Below are 24674 nucleotides of genomic sequence, written 5' to 3' on the forward strand. Positions count from 1 at the left end.
TCTGGAGCAGAGGTTGGCAAAGCAAGACCTCGATGTAACTTGTCAGCCCGTGACGCACACGTGTCACCAGCACTGTTCTTCACCTCCAGCAACCTGCGCAGGCGCAGAGGCGGCTGTCAAAAGAGCCGCTCAAATAGTTATTAAGGACGTACAGAACGCTGCCTGCTTGACTGTCATTCAGTCCCAGCATCTCTGGTCTCTTGCAGCCTCTCACACTACCAGTAGCTCACTCATTGCCTGATGAGGTACTGTACTGGGCGTGCATCGGGGATGCTGCAGTTCTCTACTAATCATGGATCTGGTTACCACGAATTGAGATCCCAATAATCCCAAAAGGTGCTCATGAGTCTGGGATCTGCCCGCACTACGGATCTCCTAACACGTCTGTTTTATTTTCAATCACCGAGTCTTCCCATCTGCACTGCGCGAGCCCTGGTCCCAGTGAATGTTAATGTGCAGAAACCGGTGCCCCTGCCAAGACTTTCTGCACACCAGGCCTGATGAAATGCTTTCTCGAAGACCTGCCTAATTGCACAGTCTCCTTGAAACGAGTAAAATCAATGTGTGCTGATCAGGTAGATGCAGTGCGTCTGAAGTCGCTCGCTTTTGTCTCCCGCCCACTCCTGCGGCTGCTTTACGTCTTTATTCGTTAAAAATCTGTTATTTTCCGAGATGGTTTGCCATTAAGTAACTAGGACATGGAGACTACGGACTGAAGGAAGGACCCTCTATGGATCAAGCAGTGTGATCTGTGGCACTTGATTAGCGTAGATCCTACCAATAGATAGTCCAGGATGCCCTCCTTCCTGGTGTAAGCCACTGCAAAGAAGATATTATTGTGACAGTTTCAATGGTTTTTAAGACAATTCGTGGCCCTTTGGTGTTACTGTCCGTGTTTAGGGGTGTCCGACCATCCTGTGCCGTAGTGACAGGGCTCCAGCTGCAAAGCCCGCTCAAAGTGCTGATTCACAGATGTGCCTAGAATCGGCTGCTAAACCACACATCCAGCTTTCTCAGCCCCAAGTACCCTCGGGCGCTAAGGCTGCAGTGCCTGTTATGGGAGTATTTCTGATGTCCAAGGGATGAAATTGCATCTGCTAAGAAAACCGTGATTGGCCTCACCGCAACCAAAGGTAGGCTTATAGCGCAGGTGTGATATACAGGGAGTGCAGAATTATTAGGCAAGTTGTATTTTTGAGGATTCATTTTATTATTGAACAACAACCATGTTCTCAATGAACCCAAAAAACTCATCAATATCAAAGCTGAATATTTTTGGAAGTAGTTTTTAGTTTGTTTTTAGTTTTAGCTATGTTAGGGGGATATCTGTGTGTGCAGGTGACTATTACTGTGCATAATTATTAGGCAACTTAACAAAAAAAAATATATACCCATTTCAATTATTTATTATTACCAGTGAAACCAATATAACATCTCAACATTCACAAATATACATTTCTGACATTCAAAAACAAAACAAAAAAAAATCAGTGACCAATATAGCCACCTTTCTTTGCAAGGACACTCAAAAGCCTGCCATCCATGGATTCTGTCAGTGTTTTGATCTGTTCACCATCAACATTGCGTGCAGCAGCAACCACAGCCTCCCAGACACTGTTCAGAGAGGTGTACTGTTTTCCCTCCTTGTAAATCTCACATTTGATGATGGACCACAGGTTCTCAATGGGGTTCAGATCAGGTGAACAAGGAGGCCATGTCATTAGATTTCCTTCTTTTATACCCTTTCTTGCCAGCCACGCTGTGGAGTACTTGGACGCGTGTGATGGAGCATTGTCCTGCATGAAAATCATGTTTTTCTTGAAGGATGCAGACTTCTTCCTGTACCACTGCTTGAAGAAGGTGTCTTCCAGGAACTGGCAGTAGGACTGGGAGTTGAGCTTGACTCCATCCTCAACCCGAAAAGGCCCCACAAGCTCATCTTTGATGATACCAGCCCAAACCAGTACTCCACCTCCACCTTGCTGGCGTCTGAGTCGGACTGGAGCTCTCTGCCCTTTACCAATCCAGCCACGGGCCCATCCATCTGGCCCATCAAGACTCACTCTCATTTCATCAGTCCATAAAACCTTAGAAAAATCAGTCTTGAGATATTTATTGGCCCAGTCTTGACGTTTCAGCTTGTGTGTCTTGTTCAGTGGTGGTCGTCTTTCAGCCTTTCTTACCTTGGCCATGTCTCTGAGTATTGCACACCTTGTGCTTTTGGGCACTCCAGTGATGTTGCAGCTCTGAAATATGGCCAAACTGGTGGCAAGTGGCATCGTGGCAGCTGCACGCTTGACTTTTCTCAGTTCATGGCCAGTTATTTTGCGCCTTGGTTTTTCCCCACGCTTCTTGCGACCCTGTTGACTATTTTGAATGAAACGCTTGATTGTTCGATGATCACGCTTCAGAAGCTTTGCAATTTTAAGAGTGCTGCATCCCTCTGCAAGATATCTCACTATTTTTGACTTTTCTGAGCCTGTCAAGTCCTTCTTTTGACCCATTTTGCCAAAGGAAAGGAAGTTGCCTAATAATTATGCACACCTGATATAGGGTGTTGATGTCATTAGACCACACCCCTTCTCATTACAGAGATGCACATCACCTAATATGCTTAATTGGTAGTAGGCTTTCGAGCCTATACAGCTTGGAGTAAGACAACATGCATAAAGAGGATGATGTGGTCAAAATACTCATTTGCCTAATAATTCTGCACTCCCTGTATAAAGTCATATTCGAGGCATGTGTGCGCTGTGGGGTAGACTACAGAGCAAGGGTTGCAGGGAAGCTGGCAGACAGGGGTTGTGGCATGGTTAGGCTCTCTAGTTTGACCCACCGAGCGTTTACCCTATTTTCAGACCACTAATCAAGCCTGCAGAGGGCATGGAGGCTTCCGTCTGAGGTTCTCGGTCTTCCTGTGGGAGATCCTGAGAACAGACAAGGGTTTCAGAGACTGGATTTCAGCAAATGATAAAAGATCTTCCCGAGATTGTTGCCAGGTGAGTGATGGGAGTAGATGGGTGCTAATGATTTTCGGCATGGGTGCCTTTGCTGTGGTTTCTTTCACCCAGGTGTTTGACTGTTACACACTAAACCAAGGAGCCTGCCTTTAGAAGATCCTGGGTTTCTGAGGGCCCTGAACTTCTGCCCTTATCGGTCCGCATACTCTCCAATAGAAGAACAGACTTTCTGCTTAGTAAGTGCTTATGTGGTTCTACATTAACCATGGTATAGCTCTCTGAGGATATCGTTTAGACTTCTCCTATGGTCTTGCTTAATCAGTCATTCGTGCACGCGGGCTGCAGCAAAGTCTTCGTCATCCCTTACCACTACCTAATCAGTAAAAATAATTCTACAGTAAAAGAAGATTGTTGGTAAGCCGGGTGGAGTGAATATTCTAATTGTTTAAGGAAGCTGTCCAAATAGTGCAACACTAGTCAATCATACTTGGAGATTTTTCGTAGTCAAAAAGCTCCTCTAAGTGGCATGTGTGCCGCAGATACATTGCTATCATTAACAGAAAGGATAAGCAAAGCTGCCAGAAACCTCCACAATCATGGTCGCATAAAGCCTGGAAGCTGCTTCAAGCCCACATACTGATGGCCAAGAGTAAATGTACCTTTTGCCTCAGATGCCACTAGGAAATATGAATGCGACTGTTTTGTTATAGAAAAAAGTCATATAGGACGCTGGTTTAAGGCCTTAAGGTATCCCCTCTAATTTCACTCAAGTGGGACCGACTGCCCCATCGACTACGATCGAATTTGCTGTCTCCAAGCCGACTTTCCAAATACGTTATACAGGAGGCAGCACATTCTGTTTGGAGCAAGATTGTGGAACCCTCTCCCCTGCTAATTCGTCTGGAACTGTCTTACACATTTTAGGAAAGCAGTAAAGACATGGATTTGATTCAGCATTGGTTGTGCATCACAAGTTTGCGGAATAATTTTAATGAAGAAGTAACGGAGATTCAGTAATATGTGCTAAAGTGATGTCCAAAGGAATGGGAGACTACGAGAGAGTTGTTGTGTTAGCTGTTTGTCTGTGGTTGAGGGTATCGTGCTTGTGAAGAGGATGAAAATATTTTCTGTTCCATCCCTGGAAGGTCACAGAGTTGGAATTCAAAGGACACGAGAAAAGAGATATGAGGATGCACAAAACGAGGGACACCTACAGCGTCTCTGCCTTCAAACATAACCTTGTTTATGCCAAATGCTGCACAGCCTGTGCTTCCTCTGAAGAAAGCCACTGTGCCTACGAGGGACCCATATCACCAACACCAGGGACCAGAGGACCATGTTGTGGAATTCCCATTAACACAGTGTAACAATTATTTCAGCCTCGAGGTCGGGTAAGCAATTCAGATGGTTGCTTCTGGACTTGGCGTTCCTTCGAGAGAAGGGTCATGGGGTGTTTGTGAAGTGGTATATTTAATTTATTGTGCAGATATTAAAATCCATTGCAAGTTAAAACCGAGAACAATCGAATAATACAAACACAGATTGAAAACCCCAAGCTACCAATAAAACACGATACTGATACCGAACATTATAATCACAGTAAAATACTCGATTAGTTTGTAAACGTTGTGGTCTTGTTGGTTAGTTATCGATGGAATGCACAGATGGTGGAAAAGATCAGCTTAGTGAACAGCAAGAGTTGCACGCGGTGGTAAATTGACGCATTGATGGCACACTGTGCAGTTATCCCCATTGCTTTCGCACGATGTAGCCTGGGAGAGGCTGACCCTGGAACCAGGCACCACATGCTTTGAAAACATATAGCGACCAGGGACAAGGCCCCAAAGGGGATGTATAAACTAGTTAAGCGCATGGATTATGCTGTCGTTGAGGTCTACAATATTTGTCTTGTACAATGTATTTGTCTTGAACTATGGCTATTTCTGTGTTTTTGTAGGAGAGGCATGGCTTTATGACTTTTAAATAAATACATTTTTCCCAGAATGGACTGGTACACCAAACTTGAGGAGCCCATCTACACAGCTGTGGGCTGTCAGCAGACACATGCCAAGGTCTGGGGTAAATGGCTCGAACACTACGATCTCGGTTTGAGAGATCCACTTAGCTAAGTGGAACAATGTATATGTAGATCTACACAGATGGCTGACCTGATCGGTTCCTGTTTTGTTTTAGTTGTATCGCCTTATTTTTTGATTATCTGCAAAACTAATAAAATTGTTTATAAAATATACTTTTTTTTTCTTTGCTTTGTGTCAAATATTTTAATATAATTCATTGCTCCTTCTGAAGTGTTTCAGGCCTCCGGCTACAACTGAAACAGACTGTTGTGCAGGGGGTGTGGAGATCTCAACCATGAACATGCTGTAGTGTTTGTTCAAAGTGTGTGTATGTGGGTGGGGGGGGGGGGGGTTGTCAGTTGCTGAATAGAAACAGCTTGTATCTTTATCAGGTGTCTGTGGCCCAAAGGCTCATTTTGCCAGCCACATCTCTTTGGTATTGACTACTTTTAATGTCATCTGATCAAGATCAATAACTTAATGTCAACAGTTCTCTTCTTTGCTTGTCTCTTAGAATGAACCAGGCACCCACTGCAGGGTTTGAGATGGACGTGGGCAGCAGGACTACCCACCACTTCATGTATCCGGAGAGTGCCAAGAACTTGCCTGCCAATGTCAGCTTTGTGTTGGTGCCTTTTAAAGCGCTGGACCTGCTATGGATTGCCAGCTCGCTCTCCACCGGTCAAATCCGTTTGTGAGTACAGGAGCCATGTGCTCAGAGGTACCGATAAAATGAGACTGGGAAGGGTGTATGCCTGGTACGGAGTGGACAGGAGACGGGGTATTGCCATGGTCAGATTTACGTGCTGTTGCTTGCTTGGAAGCAGTGACTCTGGAGTAACATGAATTGAAATCTTATTGAGGCCACTTGAACCTTACCTCACGTCTAGATTTCCGAAGGGCGCTCAAGACCTGGCTGTTCGACTGAGCCCACCAGGACCTACTAGTGCCTGGATACCCTACTGGGTTATTAGCAGTGCTATATAAATCTAGCTTGATTGACTGAATGTTAATTCCCATCACTCCCATTGCGGACATCACATCTCAGGCAATCAATGTTGTTCAAGTATGCCTGCCCAAACATCCAGCATGAAGGATGCCAGATCCATTTCAAGCATCACTATTAGTAAATCATAATAAAGTGAAATGTTTGTGTATCCCTAACCTTAGCCCAGTTATCTATGGCCAGATCCTTTCAAATCTCTGCAGCTTAAGGAGTCCGCTCTGTCATTTAGGGCCTGAGAGCAGGAGATCTGTGCAGGTGTTTGCCCATCCACGCCAATCGAAGGGAGGACCTCTAAACCAACTGAGTCAGTTTTGATTGTAAAATATTTGACTACCCCTAAACTGTGATATAATCACTATGCTATGGGCCGTCATAGGATACATACAACTAACAGTGTTTGTGTTATCCTGGATGGCTGGTTAAATGCTTCAGAAAACCACACATGGATTCTGGAAGCTGGGGCAGAGGAAGAGGTTAGGAGCCCCCTGCAATCGTTGGGGTCTCTAGGATAGCCAGTTCTCACATAGTCTCTATATCTATTGGCTAGAGAGCCCCTCAACCACTGATGTCCACTGCTATCTTTTTGTGTCAGATTTCTTATTGAGTTTATATGTAGGTTCAAAAAAGCTTACAAATCACGTTTGGTGCACATATCTCTAGTTAACCATTGAAGCAACATCACCTACATACTCTTGTGAATGCACGTTTATTGAAGGATGACTCCACTGAAGACGGGAGAAAAGATTGACCTGCAAAATAAATATCAGCATAAATTGTGGACCAGGATCCACCTTTTAACATAAGCAAAACTAAGGTCTATGTGGAGGTTAAACTTTACACTCTTAAGAAATAAAAGATGCATGTGTATTTATGCTAACAACCCATTCAGTTGGCAATATTAGGTTTGGCTTACCCACGTAGGGGCAGCTTCAGAATCAATGATCTTCCAGTATATGATGTATTATGTATTATGTATGTGTATTGTATTGCTATAGCACAAATTTAGCCAAAAGACAGCGGAGCGCTGTACAGGGTCATAGAAAAGCATACGATCAATTACAAGCCTAAGGTGTAGTGCTGGAAAAGTCTAAGTAACTATTTAGTACAAACTGATCAATAGAGCAGTCCCCTTTGGCCACTTGTCTGGGTACCTGAATGTGTAGTCTGGACATTTTATTCTTTCTTGCAGTGAGCTGACCTATTCCTGGGTGCCCTCCTTCCTTAAACATGTTATTTTACTGTTTATTGTGCTACCATCCACAACCCATATATGTTGAGCCTAGGTACTGAATAATCAGTGAATCTAGGTCAGGCTTCTTTAATGAGTAGCTCTCCAGCTACCGATAAGTTTACTCCCCCGTGTGCAGCTTGCAATACTAAATTGCAAGCCTTTGCTTGGTTGAAATATTACATGCATACCAAAGTAGAAAATCATGTATTCAAGAAGCATATGTGTGCATTTTCAGAACTCACAACCTAATGTCTGGGGAAAAAATGCTGAATTTGCAAATACATTTAGAGCTGACAATTCAGCGATACATCAGGCGGTGTTGGAAAGACTCGGTATGAATACTATTATCTTGGTGCCATGGACATTGCAGTTCTGGCTGTTATGTTTTACCTACCAAGAGGCATTCCACATTGAAAAAGCTTTTTTTCACATCACTGCTGTCAGCCACGCCCGATGAAAGGCAGTGATCATTGCAGGTAATCTTACATATGGTGGCCACTAATGTAATGTTGTCTGATGTGTTCACCTTTAATTTTAGTAGCTCAGGTTGATTTTCATTGAACATCAGTGGCTCCTAATATATAGAAAAGGTTGGAGTACCCACTACCTAGGTACTGATGAGTCAATGAATCTGCTAGACCTTGGACATACTTTGCCTTGAGTGAGACCTCTCTCTTATGATGGACCAATGGAGTCAATCCTTTGTTACGTTTGACATCTCTAGTGACTGTGTCATCCCAGACCAACATCTACCTGTTTTAATGTGTTAAGCATTGCGTTGGTTGTTATATTATTAAATACTCTGATTTCATTGTTTACTTGCCTAGCCAGCTGTGTTCAGTTCTAACATGTTTATGTGCAGAGCAAACCACTCCTCGGCCATTTGCCCTGTGCCAAAAGACCCATGTAAAGGCTTCCCATCATGCAACGCATGTGTCTGTTATAAGGGTCTCCTAGGGCTGAACTTCTAGGAGATGCCTTTCCTTCGTGAGTTTTTTCCATCCCTCAGTGTTGGATACTGAGATATCTGGTAAAGAGGAATACTCTTCTGAGCCCTCCCTTTGTGCTGCAAAGTGGGGTAGTGAACCTTCTGTGTGCGCCAGAGTGGGGTAGGCAAATGAGTAATGTAATTGAAGGGTGAGATCTATTGGCTTTGGCATAGCTGATATCTTAATATCGAAGCACAGATGGTTTATGAATGTTTGGTTCACGTTTATCTGTCTACCTTCTGTCTAGGGCGCAAGGTGCCCTATACACTGTAAAATGTGCTTAAAACAGCATCTGTAACATAAGTTGTCATGCTCTAACAGATTTCCTAATGTTTCTTTAGCCACTTGGAAACATTTTTAGCCTGTCTCACCTCTCAATTTGAGGTAAATGATCTTTCTTTTTATCTGCAATTGTGAATGCAGCATACAGTCGATTTCCCATATTTTGAAGACATTTGTATTTTTTGGAAAGTGAAAGAAAATCGATAGTTTTTTTACGAAGGTTGCAATCTTTGCCTTTCCACTTCTTTCCCAGAAATCCTTTTAAGGAACCTGTATGTGAAACCTTCACCGCTCTATTCCTTTTTAATTAAAACATGCAGGTCCTCGAGGTTTTCAACATACCTACCCCATCTCGGAGTACTGAAGGCTATATAAATAGTATAATAAAATACAAACGCAGTTACCAAATTATTCTGGTTCTCAATGATGATTCATTCAAATTTTCCAATTTAAAATAAAATCGACGAGACTCATTTTTTTTACACCTCAGTTGTTCTTAGGAAATATCAATTGGGGTACTAGTCAGAAAGATGCTTCATTGATTTCGATTATGAAGGTAGGAAAGAGTTCATCTGATTTAGATTTGGGCCTAGAGCTTGGCTCAGTAAAATATTTCTTGTGGAAATGTTTCTTCCAGGCGATTCCTCTATATAGTTTAGAGTATATGGTTAGTTAACTGGGATTTAGTTAAAAACTACACATTGTAGAGCAGTGGTTCCCAACCTGTGGTCTGTGGGCCCCCGGGTTCGGCAGCGCCTCCTCAGGGGGTGCGTGACTGTTTAGGAAATTAACTAATATTAAAAGAATTAAAAAGTATTTATAAAAAAGTGGCTAAATATATAATTGAAGATTTTCAAACAAACAGTGAATGTCAATGAATTTGAAATCGGAGGCTAAAAATTAAATTAGTATCCTCAGATTTATTTGTGGGAGCAGATTATACATCAAACAGAATGTAGCATGGATGTTATGTGGCTTCAATTGAATTTAGAAAAGCTCCAACCTCCCTATTAAAATTATTTTTTTCTAGTTTTGTTTGCAAATTAAATAAAATGTGTTATTATTTGTATATGTGTGTAATGGAATGCTTGTTTCTGTATTTTTGTGTGTATTGTTTTGCGGTCCGAATCGACAAAGTTTAGGCCTGGGTACCCAGCCTGAAGTAATGGCTCGGTGGCGGACTCCCCGGATTCCAGTAATGATTCAGTGGGGGTCCCCGGGTTCCAGTAATGATAAACAGGGGGTCCACAGAAGTCAAAAGGCTGGGAACCACTGGTGTAGAGGATTGCCCAGATGGTGTTGCTTTAGCCACAATCCTCCACTTTTAAGCAGTCCTGTAGTTGACGTGGCTTGCTGGTTACCTATCCACTCAAACAAGAGTGGTTTACGTGCACTCTGGCCTCCCCATCTTCCATTTATTTTAATAAGAAATATGTGTGAGCCGATTTGTGACACAGTAACGTTCTCAGGCCCCAGGAGATATGTCTGTTTTTGTCAGTACAAGGGTTCAGGATTAAGGCTACTTAATGCAATATCAGGGTTTCCACCTCGTGATGTCTCGCAGTGGGCGCTTTGTAGGCCATCAGTATAGTGCAAGGTAGCACTTCTGAGCACCATAGGTCAATGGGAGCAAAGGGCTCTGGCGTCTTTCAGAAAATAATACCTTGGCCCCTCGGCATTTCCAGTATTTAGTGCTGTAACATTTAGGGGGTGCCCTTTGGGGACAATGGGCTCTAGGTCCGGTGCTCCTTTAAACAGCTCTGGACACTAGGAGATCTGCACTCCTGAGGGCGCCGCGTGCCTGTCACTGGAGCTCGGAAGGTAGTGTGTGCAAAAGCTTCTCCGTCCCTTAAAATAGTGGCTGTCAAAGCTCGCTGACCGTTAAAGTAAAGTATGAATGTAAGGGCCCATCATAATATTCAAAGAAAACATCTCCAGCTCGGACGTCATTTAGGGATCGCCTGTGGTCGCAGCTGCGGCCCCTGGCACTGTCTATGCGATTCCTGGCCTCAGAGGTGGCAAAATCAGTGCCTGGAACACAGGGGCAGCTAGGCCTTATGGGCGTCGGTGGGTGCTCCACTTTTTCTCTAATTTTTTTATTACACTAATATGAATGTTTTTTTTATTCACTATTAGTGTAATAAAAAGTGGAGTACAATTAGCTGGAATATGACCCTCTTGGTAGCTGAGGTAAGTAAAAAAAAAATAAAAAAAAATGTTAATGTATGTTGTGTGTGTATGTTAATTTGTGTGTCTGTGTAAGCATGTGAAATTGAAAAACAAAGGGCTTGTGATGTCACTTCCACTACCCCTGGCATCTGGGTGAATTGACGTTCATGATCTCCAGGGCCTGGAATCACTGGGACCCCTTGATTTAGTCGTTAAGAAGCATCTGTGCTCTCCAGGTTGCATTTGGGAACACTCGAGGCATTTTCATGAGCGAGTGCTAGGAGTACCAGCGCTTCTAGCATTGCTTGTGCCAGAGATGATATGCCCTCAGAGTGTACCGGATGCTGGAACACAACCTGCATCCGCAATGGAGGCTGGGTACGGAAATGTGAGAACATGATTGATCATTCTGCGGCAGACGGTTTTCATTAGATATGCGTGAAGTTGTGACTGGTTGGGAGGACCCAATGTACTCTGCAGTGATGGATGCGGGGTGTGATTGGTGCCACTTAAGGGCAAGTCTGTGCAGTGCGTGTGATGGATCTTCTCACCCCTCTCTGTCACTAATGATACCGTTCTCCCCTTTACAGCACCTATGCGCCCGTGAAAGCCTTCCTGCGGGTGGACAAGGAGAAGGTAACGCCCGGCGTCATCTACTCGTTCAACATGCAGTGTCTAGCCAACTCAGTGCCTTTGTGTGAGAGATTTTAGTTTGTGTTTAACATGTTTCCACTCGCCCTTCGCTGCAACTCAGATCTGTTAAGAAGGGCTGTTAGGAGATTATCCAGAGATTATCCAGACGCACACATCCAGAATGTGAGCGCCTGGATGACGTTTTCATCTACCCTGAATCAAAGGATCAGAGTAGCGCTTTGTCTGAAGCAGGAGGGCGCCCTAAGAAAGACCAGGATGGTGGGATCCACGGCAGACATTCAGGACATTATCCTGGGCAGCACCAGTATAAATCAAAACTGTAGACACTGTAACAAGACATGAAGACAAATTATATGAGATCTAACTAAATACTCTTGTTCTGTAAATCACACAAAACATGGTAAAGTTCCCTATTTTCAAAGACTGATTCTCCACCTAAAGTTTTTGTTTCACTGGTGGAAAAATATAATCTTACTACAGTTTTCTCAAAGCAGACTTTACATCTGACTTTTAAATAATGTGTTCTTGGTCTTAAATTCTTTGAATGCTTCCAGTGAGGCACCAAATGAAATGGTTAAATGAAACAACTGTGAAGAAACGTTATTTTCTATTGAAGCCTGGACAAGTGGTGACTCCAGCAGCCTCTCACTAGGCCTAGCTTGCAAGGCTAGTTAACTGAGTGTAACTGAGGTGCTTAGAGAGCAGCATTTACGAGAGCTCCATCCCATTCATGGCTAGTGGGGCTGTGACCCTGAAAATTGATCGATTCACTCCCTTCAAATTGCACCATTGTGGCTGATGTTTAACTGTGAGTAAATCTGCCCACAGACGGGTTGTTACCGTTTCAGAATGGGGGATACCTGCACAGAAAACGGGTGAACATCCACAAGTTGGCAGGTTTGGGGATGGTTCTAAAACAAATGTAGATAGATTTCCACCCAGAAATCTTGTGTAGAGTACTGCTGTCAAGACCAGGACTATATTTATTTTCATTGTTTGAAAATGGGGGGGACACCCCCAAAGTTGGTGTGGGTGTAAAATAAGTTTCTTAATGGAAATAAATTTCCCTATGGGAAACCATAAAAAGTTAATCAATGGTAATACAATTGTGCATTACATTTACGAATGCTGAAAGGCAGAAGTGTTTCATTTGTTGCATAAATGTATACATTTGAGTAGTCCTGCTATTATCGCTGTTTCCCAAGACTACTGTAGGAAGTCTTTGTAAATTTCAAGAAAGTTAGACATTTAGAACAAACTTAGAAGTAGCCCAGCAGGAGCACATTTCAGATTTTCACCAGGCTGTTGACTAATCAGGCTTGCAGTGCACTCAGATTAAACGCAGAGGTAGACTCAAAACCAAAAGCAGCCATTTAAAAACATTTCAAACAACCTCCACACTGCTGAAGATCACGTCTAGAAGGTGGCCCTGTAGTCATAGTTGGGCAAATGGCAACGTAATCTGCTCTTAAAACAGCCGCCCACGCATGTAACCCATCAGGAAAATGCCATAGTGGCAGAATGGCCACGACTAAAACTCACAGTAAACTCCTCTAGCAGGTCTGAAGAACAGAATTACACCTCTTATTTCAAGAAGGTGTGCATGTGAGTTTGTGTTCTTAAGTGCTTGTCTTAAATAGTTTCCAAAGATACAAAAGAAGATGAATGGATTTCCGAAGGATGGAAATTCAAGAATTGTGTTTGTAGGAATTTGGCTCTGTACGCACTATTTCATAGTAAGGAATAGTATGCACAGAGTCCAAGGGTTCCCCTTAGAGGTTGATAGTGGCAAAAAGAGATAATTCTAATGCTCTATTTTGTGGTAGTGTGGTCGAGCAGTAGGCTTATCAGAGGGTAGTGTTAAGCATTTGTTGTACACACACAGGCAATAAATGAGGAACACACACTGAGACAATTCCAGGCCAATAGGTTTTTGTATAGAAAAATATATTTTCTTAGTTTATTTTAAGAACCACGGGTTCAAGATTTACAAGTAATGCTTTAAATGAAAGGTACTTCACTTAGGAACTTTGAATTAGTAAAATAGCATATACAATTTCCACATAAATGACATATAGCTATTTTAAAACTAGACCCTGCAATTTTCAACAGTTCCTGGGGGAGGTAAGTGTTTGTTAATTTTTGCAGGTAAGTAAACCACCTACGGGGTTCAAAATTGGGTCCAAGGTAGCCCACCGTTGGGGGTTCAGGGCAACCCCAAAGTTACCACACCAGCAGCTCGGGCCGGTCAGGTGCAGAGGTCAAAGTGGTGCCCAAAATGCATAGGCTTCAATGGAGAAGGGGGTGCCCCGGTTCCAGTCTGCTAGCAGGTAAGTACCAGCATCTTCGGAGGGCAGACCAGGGGGGTTTTGTAGGGCACCGGGGGGGACACAAGTCCACACAGAACGTACACCCTCAGCAGCACGGGGGCGGCTGGGTGCAGTGTGCAAACAAGCGTCGGGTTTGCAATAGGATTCAATAGGAGACCAAGGGGTCTCTTCAGCGATGCAGGCAAGGGGGGGGGGGGGCTCCTCGGGGTAGCCAGCACCTGGGCAAGGGAGAGGGCCACCTGGGGGTCGCTTCTGCACTGGAGGCCGGATCCTTCAGTTCCTGGGGGCTGCAGGTGCAGTGTCTTTATCAGGCGTCGGGTCTTTGCAGCAGGCAGTTGCGGTCAGGGGGGAGCCTTGGGATTCCCTCTGCAGGCGTCGCTGTGGGGGTGCAGGGGGGTCAACTCTGGCTACTCACGGTCTCGTAGTCGCCGGGGAGTCCTCCCTGTGGTGTTTGATCTCCACAAGTCGAGCCGGGGGCGTCGGGTGCAGAGTGCAAAATCTCACGCTTCCGCCGGGAAACGTGTGTTGGTTCAAAGCTGCTTCTTTGTTGCAAAGTTGCAGTCTTTGTGGAACAGAGCCGCTGTCCTCAGGAGTTCTTGGTCCTTCTAGATGCAGGGTAGTCCTCTGAGGCTTCAGAGGTTGCTGGACCCTGAGAACGCGTCGCTGGAGCAGTGTCTTTAGAAGTGGGGAGACAGGCCGGTAGAGCTGGGGCCAAAGCAGTTGGTGTCTCCGTCTTCTCTGCAGGCTTTCAGTTCAGCAGTCCTCTTCTTCTTAGGTTGCAGGAATCTATCTTGCTGTGTTCTGGGAACCCCTAAATACTCAATTTAGGGGTGTGTTTAGGTCTGGGGGTTAGTAGCCAATGGCTACTAGCCCTGAGGGTGGCTACACCCTCTTTGTGCCTCCTCCCTGAGGGGAGGGGGGCACATCCCTAATCCTATTGGGGGAATCCTCCATCTGCAAGATGGAGGATTTCTAAAAGTTAGTCACCTCAGCTCAGGACACCTTAGGGGCTGTCCTGACTGGCCAGTGACTCCTCCTTGTTTTTCTCATTATCTCCTCTGGCCTTGCCGCCAAAATTGGGGCCGTGGCCGGAGGGGGCGGGCAACTCAACTAGCTGGAGTGCCCTTGGGTGCTGTAACAAAGGGGGTGAGCCTTTGAGGCTCTACGCCAGGTGTTACAGTTCCTGCAGGGGGAGGTGAGAAGCATCTCCACCCAGTACAGGCTTTGTTACTAGCCACAGAGTGACAAAGGCACTCTCCCCATGTGGCCAGCAACATGTCTGGTGTGTGGCAGGCTGCTAAAACCAGTCAGCCTACACGGGTAGTCGGTTAAGGTTTCAGGGGGCACCTCTAAGGTGCCCTCTGGGGTGTATGTTACAATAAAATGTACACTGGCATCAGTGTGCATTTATTGTGCTGAGAAGTTTGATACCAAACCTCACAGTTTTCAGTGCAGCCATTATGGTTCTGTGGAGTTCGTGCATGACAGACTCCCAGACCATATACTCTTATGGCTACCCTGCATTTACAATGTCTAAGGTTTTGCTTAGACACTGTAGGGGCATAGTGCTCATGCACTTGTGCCCTCACCTATGGTATAGTGCACCCTGCCTTAGGGCTGTAAGGCCTGCTAGAGGGGTGACATATCTATACCTATAGGCAGTGTGAGGTTGGCATGGCACTCTGAGGGGAGTGCCATGTCGACTTAGTCTTTTTATCCCCACTAGCACACACAAGCTGGCAAGCTGTGTGTCTGTGCTGAGTGAGGGGTCCCCAAGGTGGCCTAAGACATGCTGCAGCCCTTAGAGACCCTCCCTGGCATCAGGGCCCTTGGTACCAGGGGTACCAGTTACAAGGGACTTATCTGGATGCCAGGGTGTGCCAATTGTGGAAACAAAAGTACAGGTTAGGGAAAGAACACTGGTGCTGGGGCCTGGTTAGCAGGCCTCAGCACACTTTCAAATCATAACTTGGCATCAGCAAAGGCAAAAAGTCAGGGGGTAACCATGACAAGGAGGCATTTCCTTACAGTGTTCCTATGTTTTAATGAAAGACCAAATAATTTATTTTTATTAAATAATATTTTGTATTGTATCACCTGGATGTACATAATTTTCTAACTTAATATATACATCGATATTTCCTAAAGAAGGGGGTTCCACAGTAGTTTCAGAAGGGCCAAATCCGCGCTAAAGTCATGAAGGCTGCTTGAGGAGGAGTCTTTACAATCCTTGAGGAAACAAACCATCCAGTACAAGCCCTGTGGGAACTGAAGGAGATAACACCCTGGAGGATAAGTCCTTGGGCAACTGGAGGATATGGCTCTTTGAAGATGAGCCCTCTTTCTGACTTTCCAACATGATTCTGGCCTTGAAGGTGACCTTCTGGGCAATAATCCAAATTCTGAATACAGTTGGCAAGCTCTGGAGCTTCATCCTCTTTTGCAGGCTTTCTCCATCAACGAGTTTTCACACACTTTTGAACGATCTCCAAGAGTCAAATTTTTCTCAACTTGACGATCTTCCAATACCAAAAAGTACTAGAGGCAACCCACCAATAGGAGGTAAGTAACACGCTAAATATATACACTAGTTATCAGCAATAGGCATAGAAAGTGATAGAAAACAGTGCAAATGCAATTAGACAATAGTGACCCTAGGGGGAGCCCAACCCATATACTAAAAAAATGGGATGCGAACACAGGACCCCCCACCTATGTAAGTGGAATGTGTAGAGGGGAGTTGGGGGTACTAGGAACCCCAAAGGTAAGTACCTCAGTACCCCCTAGCGACCAGGAGGAAAGGAGCAAATTACTAGATTTTCCCCCAAACCACTCAAGAGGACGAAAAATAAGAACATGCAACACCCAGACAAGACTGCAAGAAACCAGCGATGGATTCCTGAAGAGGAAGACCCGTGGAAGAAGGGGACCAAGTCCAGAAGTCCTAGAAAAGTCCAGGAGGAGTATGAGCTACTACCCACCCATCTGTAGATGCAGGAGTTTGTCGACGGTGAGACAAAGATGGTCAGTAATGCAGCCCTGGAGCAGGTGAAGAGTTCCTGGAGGATGCAGCCGACTTCCAGCGCCAGATGAAGAATTGTAGTCCGGTGTTGGAGCAGAAATTCCACCAACAAGCCTTGGAAAAGGCAGATGTCGTGGTTGGCGGAAAGTGGAGCTGCCAAGGACCAGCAAAGCCCAGGAGGACCCAACCTAGGAGAGGGAGTTCGAGGGGGCCCTTGCTGACACAGAGAGCACACAGGAGCAGCGGCAACACCCACAGGAGTCCCACAGGGTGGGGACACAGGAGTTGCAGTATAGCCCACGCAGCACAACTGGAGAAGAGCCCCACACCTCAGGAGACCAACGCAGAGGGCTGTGCGTCGCAGGAAAGATTCTGGGGTATGGAGCTACACGGTGCCTGAAGATCCCATAGAGGAGATGCAAACAAGCGTGGCAGCTGCAAGCAACGCTGTGCACGGAGGTAGTGTCCTGCGTGGGAAGGCAGGGGGCTTACCTCCACCAAAGTTGGGCAGCAGGCAGAGAGGACCAAGAGGACTACTCTGCGCCAAAATCCGTGATGCAGGATTCACACAGCTCAGGATGAGAGGAGATCCACGCAGCCTGTGGTCGTTTCAGTAGGTTCCTGCAGATGCAGGGGAGTGACTTCTTTCTCGTGCAGACTGAAGACTTGCCACCCACAGGAGATGCACAGCTGGGGAAATATTGCAAGAAGGTGGAAGGAGCCTTGTAAACAATGTTGCCAGAAGTGTCGGTTCTTGGAGGGTTCAATCGCGGTTCCAGTGGCTAGAAGTCGAAGTGAGGTTGCAGAGGAGTCCTGCTGGAATATTGCAAGCCGAATCTGAGGACCCACCCAAGAGAGGGACCCTAAATAGCCCTGAAAAGGGGATTGGTCACCTAGCCAGGTGACCACCTATCAGGAGGGGGCTCTAACATCACTGGCCACTCAGATACTCCCAGAGGTCCCTGCTAACCTTGGATTCAAGATGGCAGAACCCAGGGACCCTCTGGAGGATCTCTGGGTACCATCTTTGGGGTGGTGATGGTCAGGAGTGTGGTTACTCCCCTTTCTGTTGTCCAGTTTCGCCCCAGAGCAGGGACTGGAAGTCCCTGAACCGGTGTAGAAGGGGTTTGTGCACGGAAGGCACCAAATATGCCCTTCAAAGCATACCAGTGGCTTGGGGGATCTACCCCTCCCAAGCCATGTAACACATATTTCCAAAGTGTGAAGGTGTTATCCCCCTCTCCCAAAGGAAATCCTTTGTTCTGTCTTCCTGTGCTTCTGCTGTCAAAGCAGCAGGAGGGCAAAAACCTGTCTCAGGGATGGAAGCAGCTTGGGCTGACCGGAAAACCCTAGAAGGCTGGTAGAAGCAATACTGGGGGTCCTCTAAGGAGCACCCACTGTGCATGTAATCATGCTTCCAATACTGGCAACAGTATTGGGGTATGATTCAGACATGTTTGATACCAAACATGCCTAGGTTCGAAGTTACCATTATGTAGCTGGACATAGGTAGTTATCTGTGTCCAGTACATGCATAAAATGGCGTCCCCGCGCTCATGAAGTCCATGAAAATTGCACTGGAGTTCGTGGGGGCACCTCTGCTCATGCAGGTGTCCTCACACACAGGTACTTGCACCCTGCCCTCTGGCCCGCCATTGGGTTGACTGATAATGATCTGGTGCAGTGACCTGTAGTGAAAAAGCTGCAATGGCAGGCCTGCTGAACACTTTGCAAGGTCTCCTCAAGGGTGGCATAGTACATGCAGTCCATGGGGATCGGCTGGAACCCCAGTGCCCTGGATACCATATACTAGGGGCTTACATGGGAGCGGCAGTATGCCAAATGTGGGGTGAAATTGGAACAAGTTACTAAGTTAGAAGGGAGAGAGCATAATCACTGGGGTCCTGGTTAGCAGGATCCCAGTGAACAGTCAAACACACTGACCAACACGCAAAAAGTGGGGGTAACCATGCTAAAAAGAGGCTACTTTCCTAAGGTACCTTTAAATTAAAGTTTTCAAATGTGACTTGTGCCAAAATGTTAGACATGCAGAACAGCATGTCATGTTTATGTTGCGCACCATGGAGGCTACCTAATACCTGAAGCCCCGCTTTACATGTTACGAGTTGCATCAACAATATTACGTCTTTATGACCTAAAAGCTCTGTGTAGTGTAGCCTTCTGCTTTAGTAATGCATCACGTTACTGAAACACAACCTTAAATGTCCGTGCATAACTAACATATGAACATGCACAGATTTAAATGTCCAAGCATAGTTTTCATAGTCCCAGCTATAACTTCATAAGCCGTGTGTATCCTCAACATTCTCAGCCCAGTCTCCTTTGCCTTTCCATTATATGTGTACGTTGTTTCCAACCCGCTATTACCTTAGGTCTGCTGCTTTGGGAGTGCTAGGTGCCAGGATGATTCAGTTACGTATGGCAGCCCTTAGTGTGCCCACTATAGTGGTGACCCATCATCACGCTGGCCTGTCACTGCTTTGTAAATGCAGATGGCTCAGTTGGAGGACCAAACCTGATCCACCCGTACAGTAGGCTCCCGCCTCTCCCATATGGGATTTTATTACTGAGCCAAGTCATGCTGGTCTGATGGAAGGAAACATGATCATCATCATCAATCTTTATTTGGACTTTACACCATAAAAGGCAACAAATCCATCACTATAACATATACCATGACTATGTTACAGACTATAGGCACGATCACACCAGCCACATATTACACTAAAATAGTAATTAAATAAACATTAAAATACCATTCTTTCCTTTGCTAAATCATGGACGTTATACAATAAAACAAATAAAATATATACCGATACAAGATTCCCACACAGGTTAGTTAAAATACATCCTCCAAAGTAAAACCATTAAATATACATAGTATGCTACAGTTATGCAATTGAAAGGGAATTTAACAGTCTCCGCCCTTATCTCTCATCAATGAAAATAATAAATATAACCCAGTATTGCATAATAATTACTTCTCCATTAATTTAATCAAGATTACTCTATCATTTATACTCATCTTATACTAATATATTCTCACATTATTGTGAGCAATAGGAAAGAGACTAGACAAATTGGATAGAGACATTTGACAGTGCTAATCTCTTTCTTGTTCACCACATTGTAAATACAAATCTAGAAACTGCAAATGCTATAGCTTGGCTAGTATCGGTTTTTAAAATGTTGTGTACCTCTCTGTGCTTTAGGGTCCCGATACTCCTACACATGGGTGCTATCCATTTTTTTTTTAGCCCTGCAATAAGCAGGGCTGAAGAAAAGGACATGAACTTCTGTTTGTCTACAACCACCACATGATGGACACATTTGTTTTCCATTGGACCCTGTAGTTGCCTACCTACAGGTATGTGAGCATATGGGTAGAGTACCTAACCTGAATTGAACATAAAGTTTCCTGGCCGAACTGGGTTCAATTTTGTCCATAAATCTTTCAAATTTATAGGAGTCCTTAAGCAAGATGAAACTGCCTGTCAATGATCCCAACATGGAGCTAGCCAGCATCTTATTTAAAACATACGTTTTATAACCTTTCTTTAAGTCAGCTTTAGAAACTTGTGAACAAGCACTACTGCGGTCGACCCACAGACTGCCTCTCCCCATAACTTTCAAAATCTCTAATAAAACTGACCCAGGGTAGTGTACCTAAACCCTTCATCCCTGGTATTTCTTTCAGCGCTAGCCTGTAGGAAGGAAATATATTCTCAAACCTTGCAGTGTACCCTTTAGCCGCAAATGTATGGCTGCTGGGGGATAAAGAAGTGAAATAGGGTGAGCTCTTAAACACCGAACTATGCAACAGCCTCCAGTTGACTACTGAGTAACTAAAGAGTGGCATAACAAATACTAGGAACTATGAACAGCTTTCTTTAATTTCAGTTCCTGATTCTGCCCCTTCAGCCATCATTGCCAGAGTTTGCCAAGTTGCTAAAATAAACAAGGAATATGCTGAATTCCGTAGGGAACTGAGGTGATTATAAAATTATTGAGAACAGTGGTCTCTATAGTAACAATAGCAAAGAAGAACATATTTTCTTGATTTAAATTTCTTTCTATTAATCAGGCCATAGAACATCAAAGATAATAGCCTATTATAATAGCAGATTCAGTGATCAATTTTTGAGGTGCAATAGGTGCTCAGTACCCCAAGTTTAGTGATACAATTATGTGACGTGTACAACACAAGTATCATCAACTATAGACACTGCCCATGCACAAAATTTAAATTAACACCGGTCTTGTGCCACGGCGTTTCAATACAATATACGTGTGGGATCATCATCAGTACTGAAGTGAATATAGGCCTGAGACTGAGCTAAAAAATAGATAAAACCGACACATAAATATGAAATAAAAAAGATCACATTCAGAAATAAAGATAAAATAAATTAAATGATCTGACCACAACCAGACTATGTTTGCACAAAGGTTACCATGTACCTGGGACTACTTAAAAAAAAAAAAAAATGAAATAGGAGAACTCGTCCACCGGGGCAGTCTGCCTATCAAACCAAGATGGCCACGTTACACTGGAGAGGGTTGATAAGATCAAAGGGAGGGAAAGACAGTGGGGGCTTCCATGAGATCAAAATAGAAACATTGGAGGAAATAATAGTCTGCCTCTCAAACCATGGTGGTCAAAGGGGGTGAGTTGTAACCAAATATAGCATAAAGGAATCAGACGATGATTACAAATATCAAATTCCCAAAGAGAGAGAGGACTCAATCAGCTGAGGTAGTCTCCCTCTCAAACAGCAGCGGCCATAATGGAAGGGGGTAGATTGTATTAATTAATTACACAAGGACGCACTCACAGGGAAAGCTGGGCCTACTCCAAGAGAGGTCAGTAATATAATTTGCCAAGTTGACCAAAGTGGATGAGTCCCCTTAACCATGATTCTTTGTCCCACTGGGATTCATCTCCTTAGGACATCATATTATTAACCTTCCTTGGAGCATGCCCAGCTGTCCCTGTTAGCGTGTCCTCTTTCTGCTAAATAATATAACCTGCACCCTTCCAATATGGCCACGTGGTTTGAGAGAGAGACTAGCTCAGCTAATTGAGTCCTGCCTCTCTTTTGGAATTTAATATATGTAGTCTTTGTCTGATTGCTGTGTTCTAGATTTGGTTACAACTCACCTGCTTTGACCACCATGGTTTGAGAGGCAGGCTATTTTTTTTTTTGTATGTCCCTATTTTGGCCTCTCTGGGAGCCCCCACTGCCTTTTTCCTCCTTGGAGGGTGACAACCAACTCCCTTTGAACATAGCTGCTTTGGTGTTGGGAGGCAGAAAGCACAGTGGAGGAGGAGTCACAGTGCCTGGTTGCGGACTGATCATTTAATTGGCAGCATACTCCTTGACAGACCATCAGGAGGAATTCCCCATTGAGGAGGGTTCCCTTTTCCTCATATCCTGTGGATGCAACATTGAAGGTCCGGTAATCCCCATTTTCTTCTCAGCATTACCCGTAGCTGCCCGATCTCCTGACCCAAATACCTTGTATTTCCAGTAAAGACATAAGCGTCTGTCCCATTATGGAAGCTACTATGGAACCTGATGGCCTTGTGGCCTCTTAGGTTGGTGTCTCCTCTTACCATCAGCTATTAGTGGAATGCTTGGTTTACCATATGGGTATGATTTGGATGGTCTTATTTACTTAATTTTATGGCAGTTACATACAGCACTTGTTCTAAGAAATTCTGGCTGGGATAGTACTACATTTTCAGGATATACCTTACTACTTGTGAGTCACTGTTTGATTGCATCTTTATTTTTTAATGTTATATTTTTAATTTCACATTTGTCTTTTTTTTTGTTTGTCTGTTTTTTTTTTTAAATCTCAGTCTCAAACCTATATTTACATCAGTCCTAATGAGGATCCCTCACACATATTGTATTGAAACGCCTTTGACAATTGGCACAAGACCCATTTTAATTTTCAGTTGATGCATGGGTAGTGTCTACAGTTGACGATACTTGTAATGTACACTTCACAAAATTATATCACTAAAGTTGGTGCACCGAGCACCTGTTGTACCTTACTAATTATTAATTGAATTTGCTATAGATTGTTGCAGTTATATGGTCTGATTACTACAAATATATGTTCAAATCATGAAAAAATCCTCTCTTCTTTGATACAGTTACCACGGGGACCACTGTTCTCAATAGAGTTTGCAAGGCTGGCATGATGAGATTCAAATGAAAAATCAAGACCTGCCACTTCTAGCTCTAATGACCACAGTTTCATGCGATCTGTCAGATTGCAGTGCTTTGAAAATAAGATCTTTCTCCTACAGTCCTTCAAGATACTCCAGTCCCTTTAGCCTGCAGGCATGACTTCAGCAGCTCATTAGCAGTGGCCTGAAAGAACACACCATACTGTAAATGGTTGTTCCCTTTTTTCTCCTTTTAATCCTGGGCCTGAAGTCTTATAAGCCACAGTCTGCCTGCCAGTTGGCAGTGTGTTTGGCTCTTGTGCGTTGCATTCTCTCCCATTTCCTGCTCGTTCCTTTTTACCGCTATGGATGTGCTGGTCAATCTTGCCCTAGAACAACACAAATACTAGTAGTCTGTGCTTAATTGGAGCTGTTGGTTGCAGGTGGGCCCACCAGCGTTCATTTTGGGAGTGGGAGTAGAAAATGGGAAAACAGTGACAAAGAAAGCAGGGATGTAGAAGCTCATGAAAGAGTGAGCTACAGGGATAGGCACGGTCTGGAGGTGAACCAAAGGGACACGAGTTGGAATCAGGACTATGTAGGTTTGTTATTTGGCACCCTCAACATTCAATAGTGACGACCGTGGACTTCTGAGCCTTATTCTTTTACACATGAAGCACTGCTGATAGCTTCGGATAACACTGTGACCAGTTAGCAGTACTTCACCATTAATGAATACTGAAGGTTAGTGTGTGGTATACACAAGGAAATGCTGCTAAGAGACATGTTGATAGAATGATGTGCAGAGGGTAAATTTAGAGAGGTCCGCGCAGAAGTAATCATTTTGGTCTTTATTTTCATGACTTCAGGAGCAAATGGCAAGGATCCCTGAGGTGCGTTCCAGCTCTCTGGTTAGAGCGGGAAGAGAGCAAGAGAATCGGTGTATTTTGCTTGGTTCAATGTGTCTGCATGATTCCGGTCGTCCTTGGATTTTTCCCAATTTCTGTTGTGTGACTGCAGCATAGGACATACATTTATAACTGATTTTTGTGTGTGTGAAGGGTAAGAAAATGGGTAGGTAGGGCTGATCCACCTTGGGTGCTGCACTTGTTTTCACACATCTGTCCGATCTCCTCTCTCTACTCACTTCCCTTCTGTCCTCACATCACTTAAGTCTAGTGGCTATATTCCTGTCTCCTGACCGTTTCTTTCTTCTCGTCCTTCAGGTGCAGATTTATAATCCTGCCTTCTTCAAGTACATCCACGACCGGTGGACAGAGCACCATGGCCGGTATCCGTCCACAGGAATGCTTGTGCTCTTCTTTGCGCTCCATGTTTGTGATGAGGTGAGAGCCTGTTGACAGGAAGATTTGACAGGTCAAACTGCACGTGTGACCGGTCAAACACAGAGAGCATGTTTCAGTCACTTGAGATTCTGTCCCTCCTTCACAGTTTCTCACACATTCTTCAGCACACACCAGGACCATAGCTGCACTATGACCTTAATGCACTGTCTACCCAGTCATCCTTTGTGTAAAAAATACACACTAGCAGGAGCACTCAACATGCAATTGATGGACGGATATACAACCGAGTTTGGGATGAGGATATGATGTGTAATTTTCTTGTGATGAGGGGTTCTAGTAAAAAGAAAATGCCACGTACCTGAATGACTGGAGTGGATTTGTGTAGCAGCATTTCTAGACTATTCTAATAATTTAAATGTAGCATATACTATAGTGTATTTATGG

The 24674-nt window shown here is 44.5% G+C and overlaps 1 protein-coding gene across 4 annotated transcripts in view; it reads left to right on the forward strand.

Annotated features, from left to right (window-relative positions):
- Nucleotides 1-24674, forward strand: part of ST3GAL2 (ST3 beta-galactoside alpha-2,3-sialyltransferase 2) — a 235769-nt gene that overhangs the window by 205665 nt on the left and 5430 nt on the right. For all 4 annotated transcript variants that reach the window (XM_069217523.1, XM_069217524.1, XM_069217525.1 and 1 more), the window contains exons 4-6: nucleotides 5553-5732; nucleotides 11306-11351; nucleotides 24150-24269. In XM_069217523.1, coding sequence (XP_069073624.1) covers nucleotides 5553-5732; nucleotides 11306-11351; nucleotides 24150-24269 — 346 coding nt within the window. The remainder of the gene's footprint in view (nucleotides 1-5552; nucleotides 5733-11305; nucleotides 11352-24149; nucleotides 24270-24674) is intronic.

The sequence above is a fragment of the Pleurodeles waltl genome, chromosome 12, assembly GCF_031143425.1.
Source record: "Pleurodeles waltl isolate 20211129_DDA chromosome 12, aPleWal1.hap1.20221129, whole genome shotgun sequence".
NCBI lineage: Eukaryota > Metazoa > Chordata > Amphibia > Caudata > Salamandridae > Pleurodeles > Pleurodeles waltl.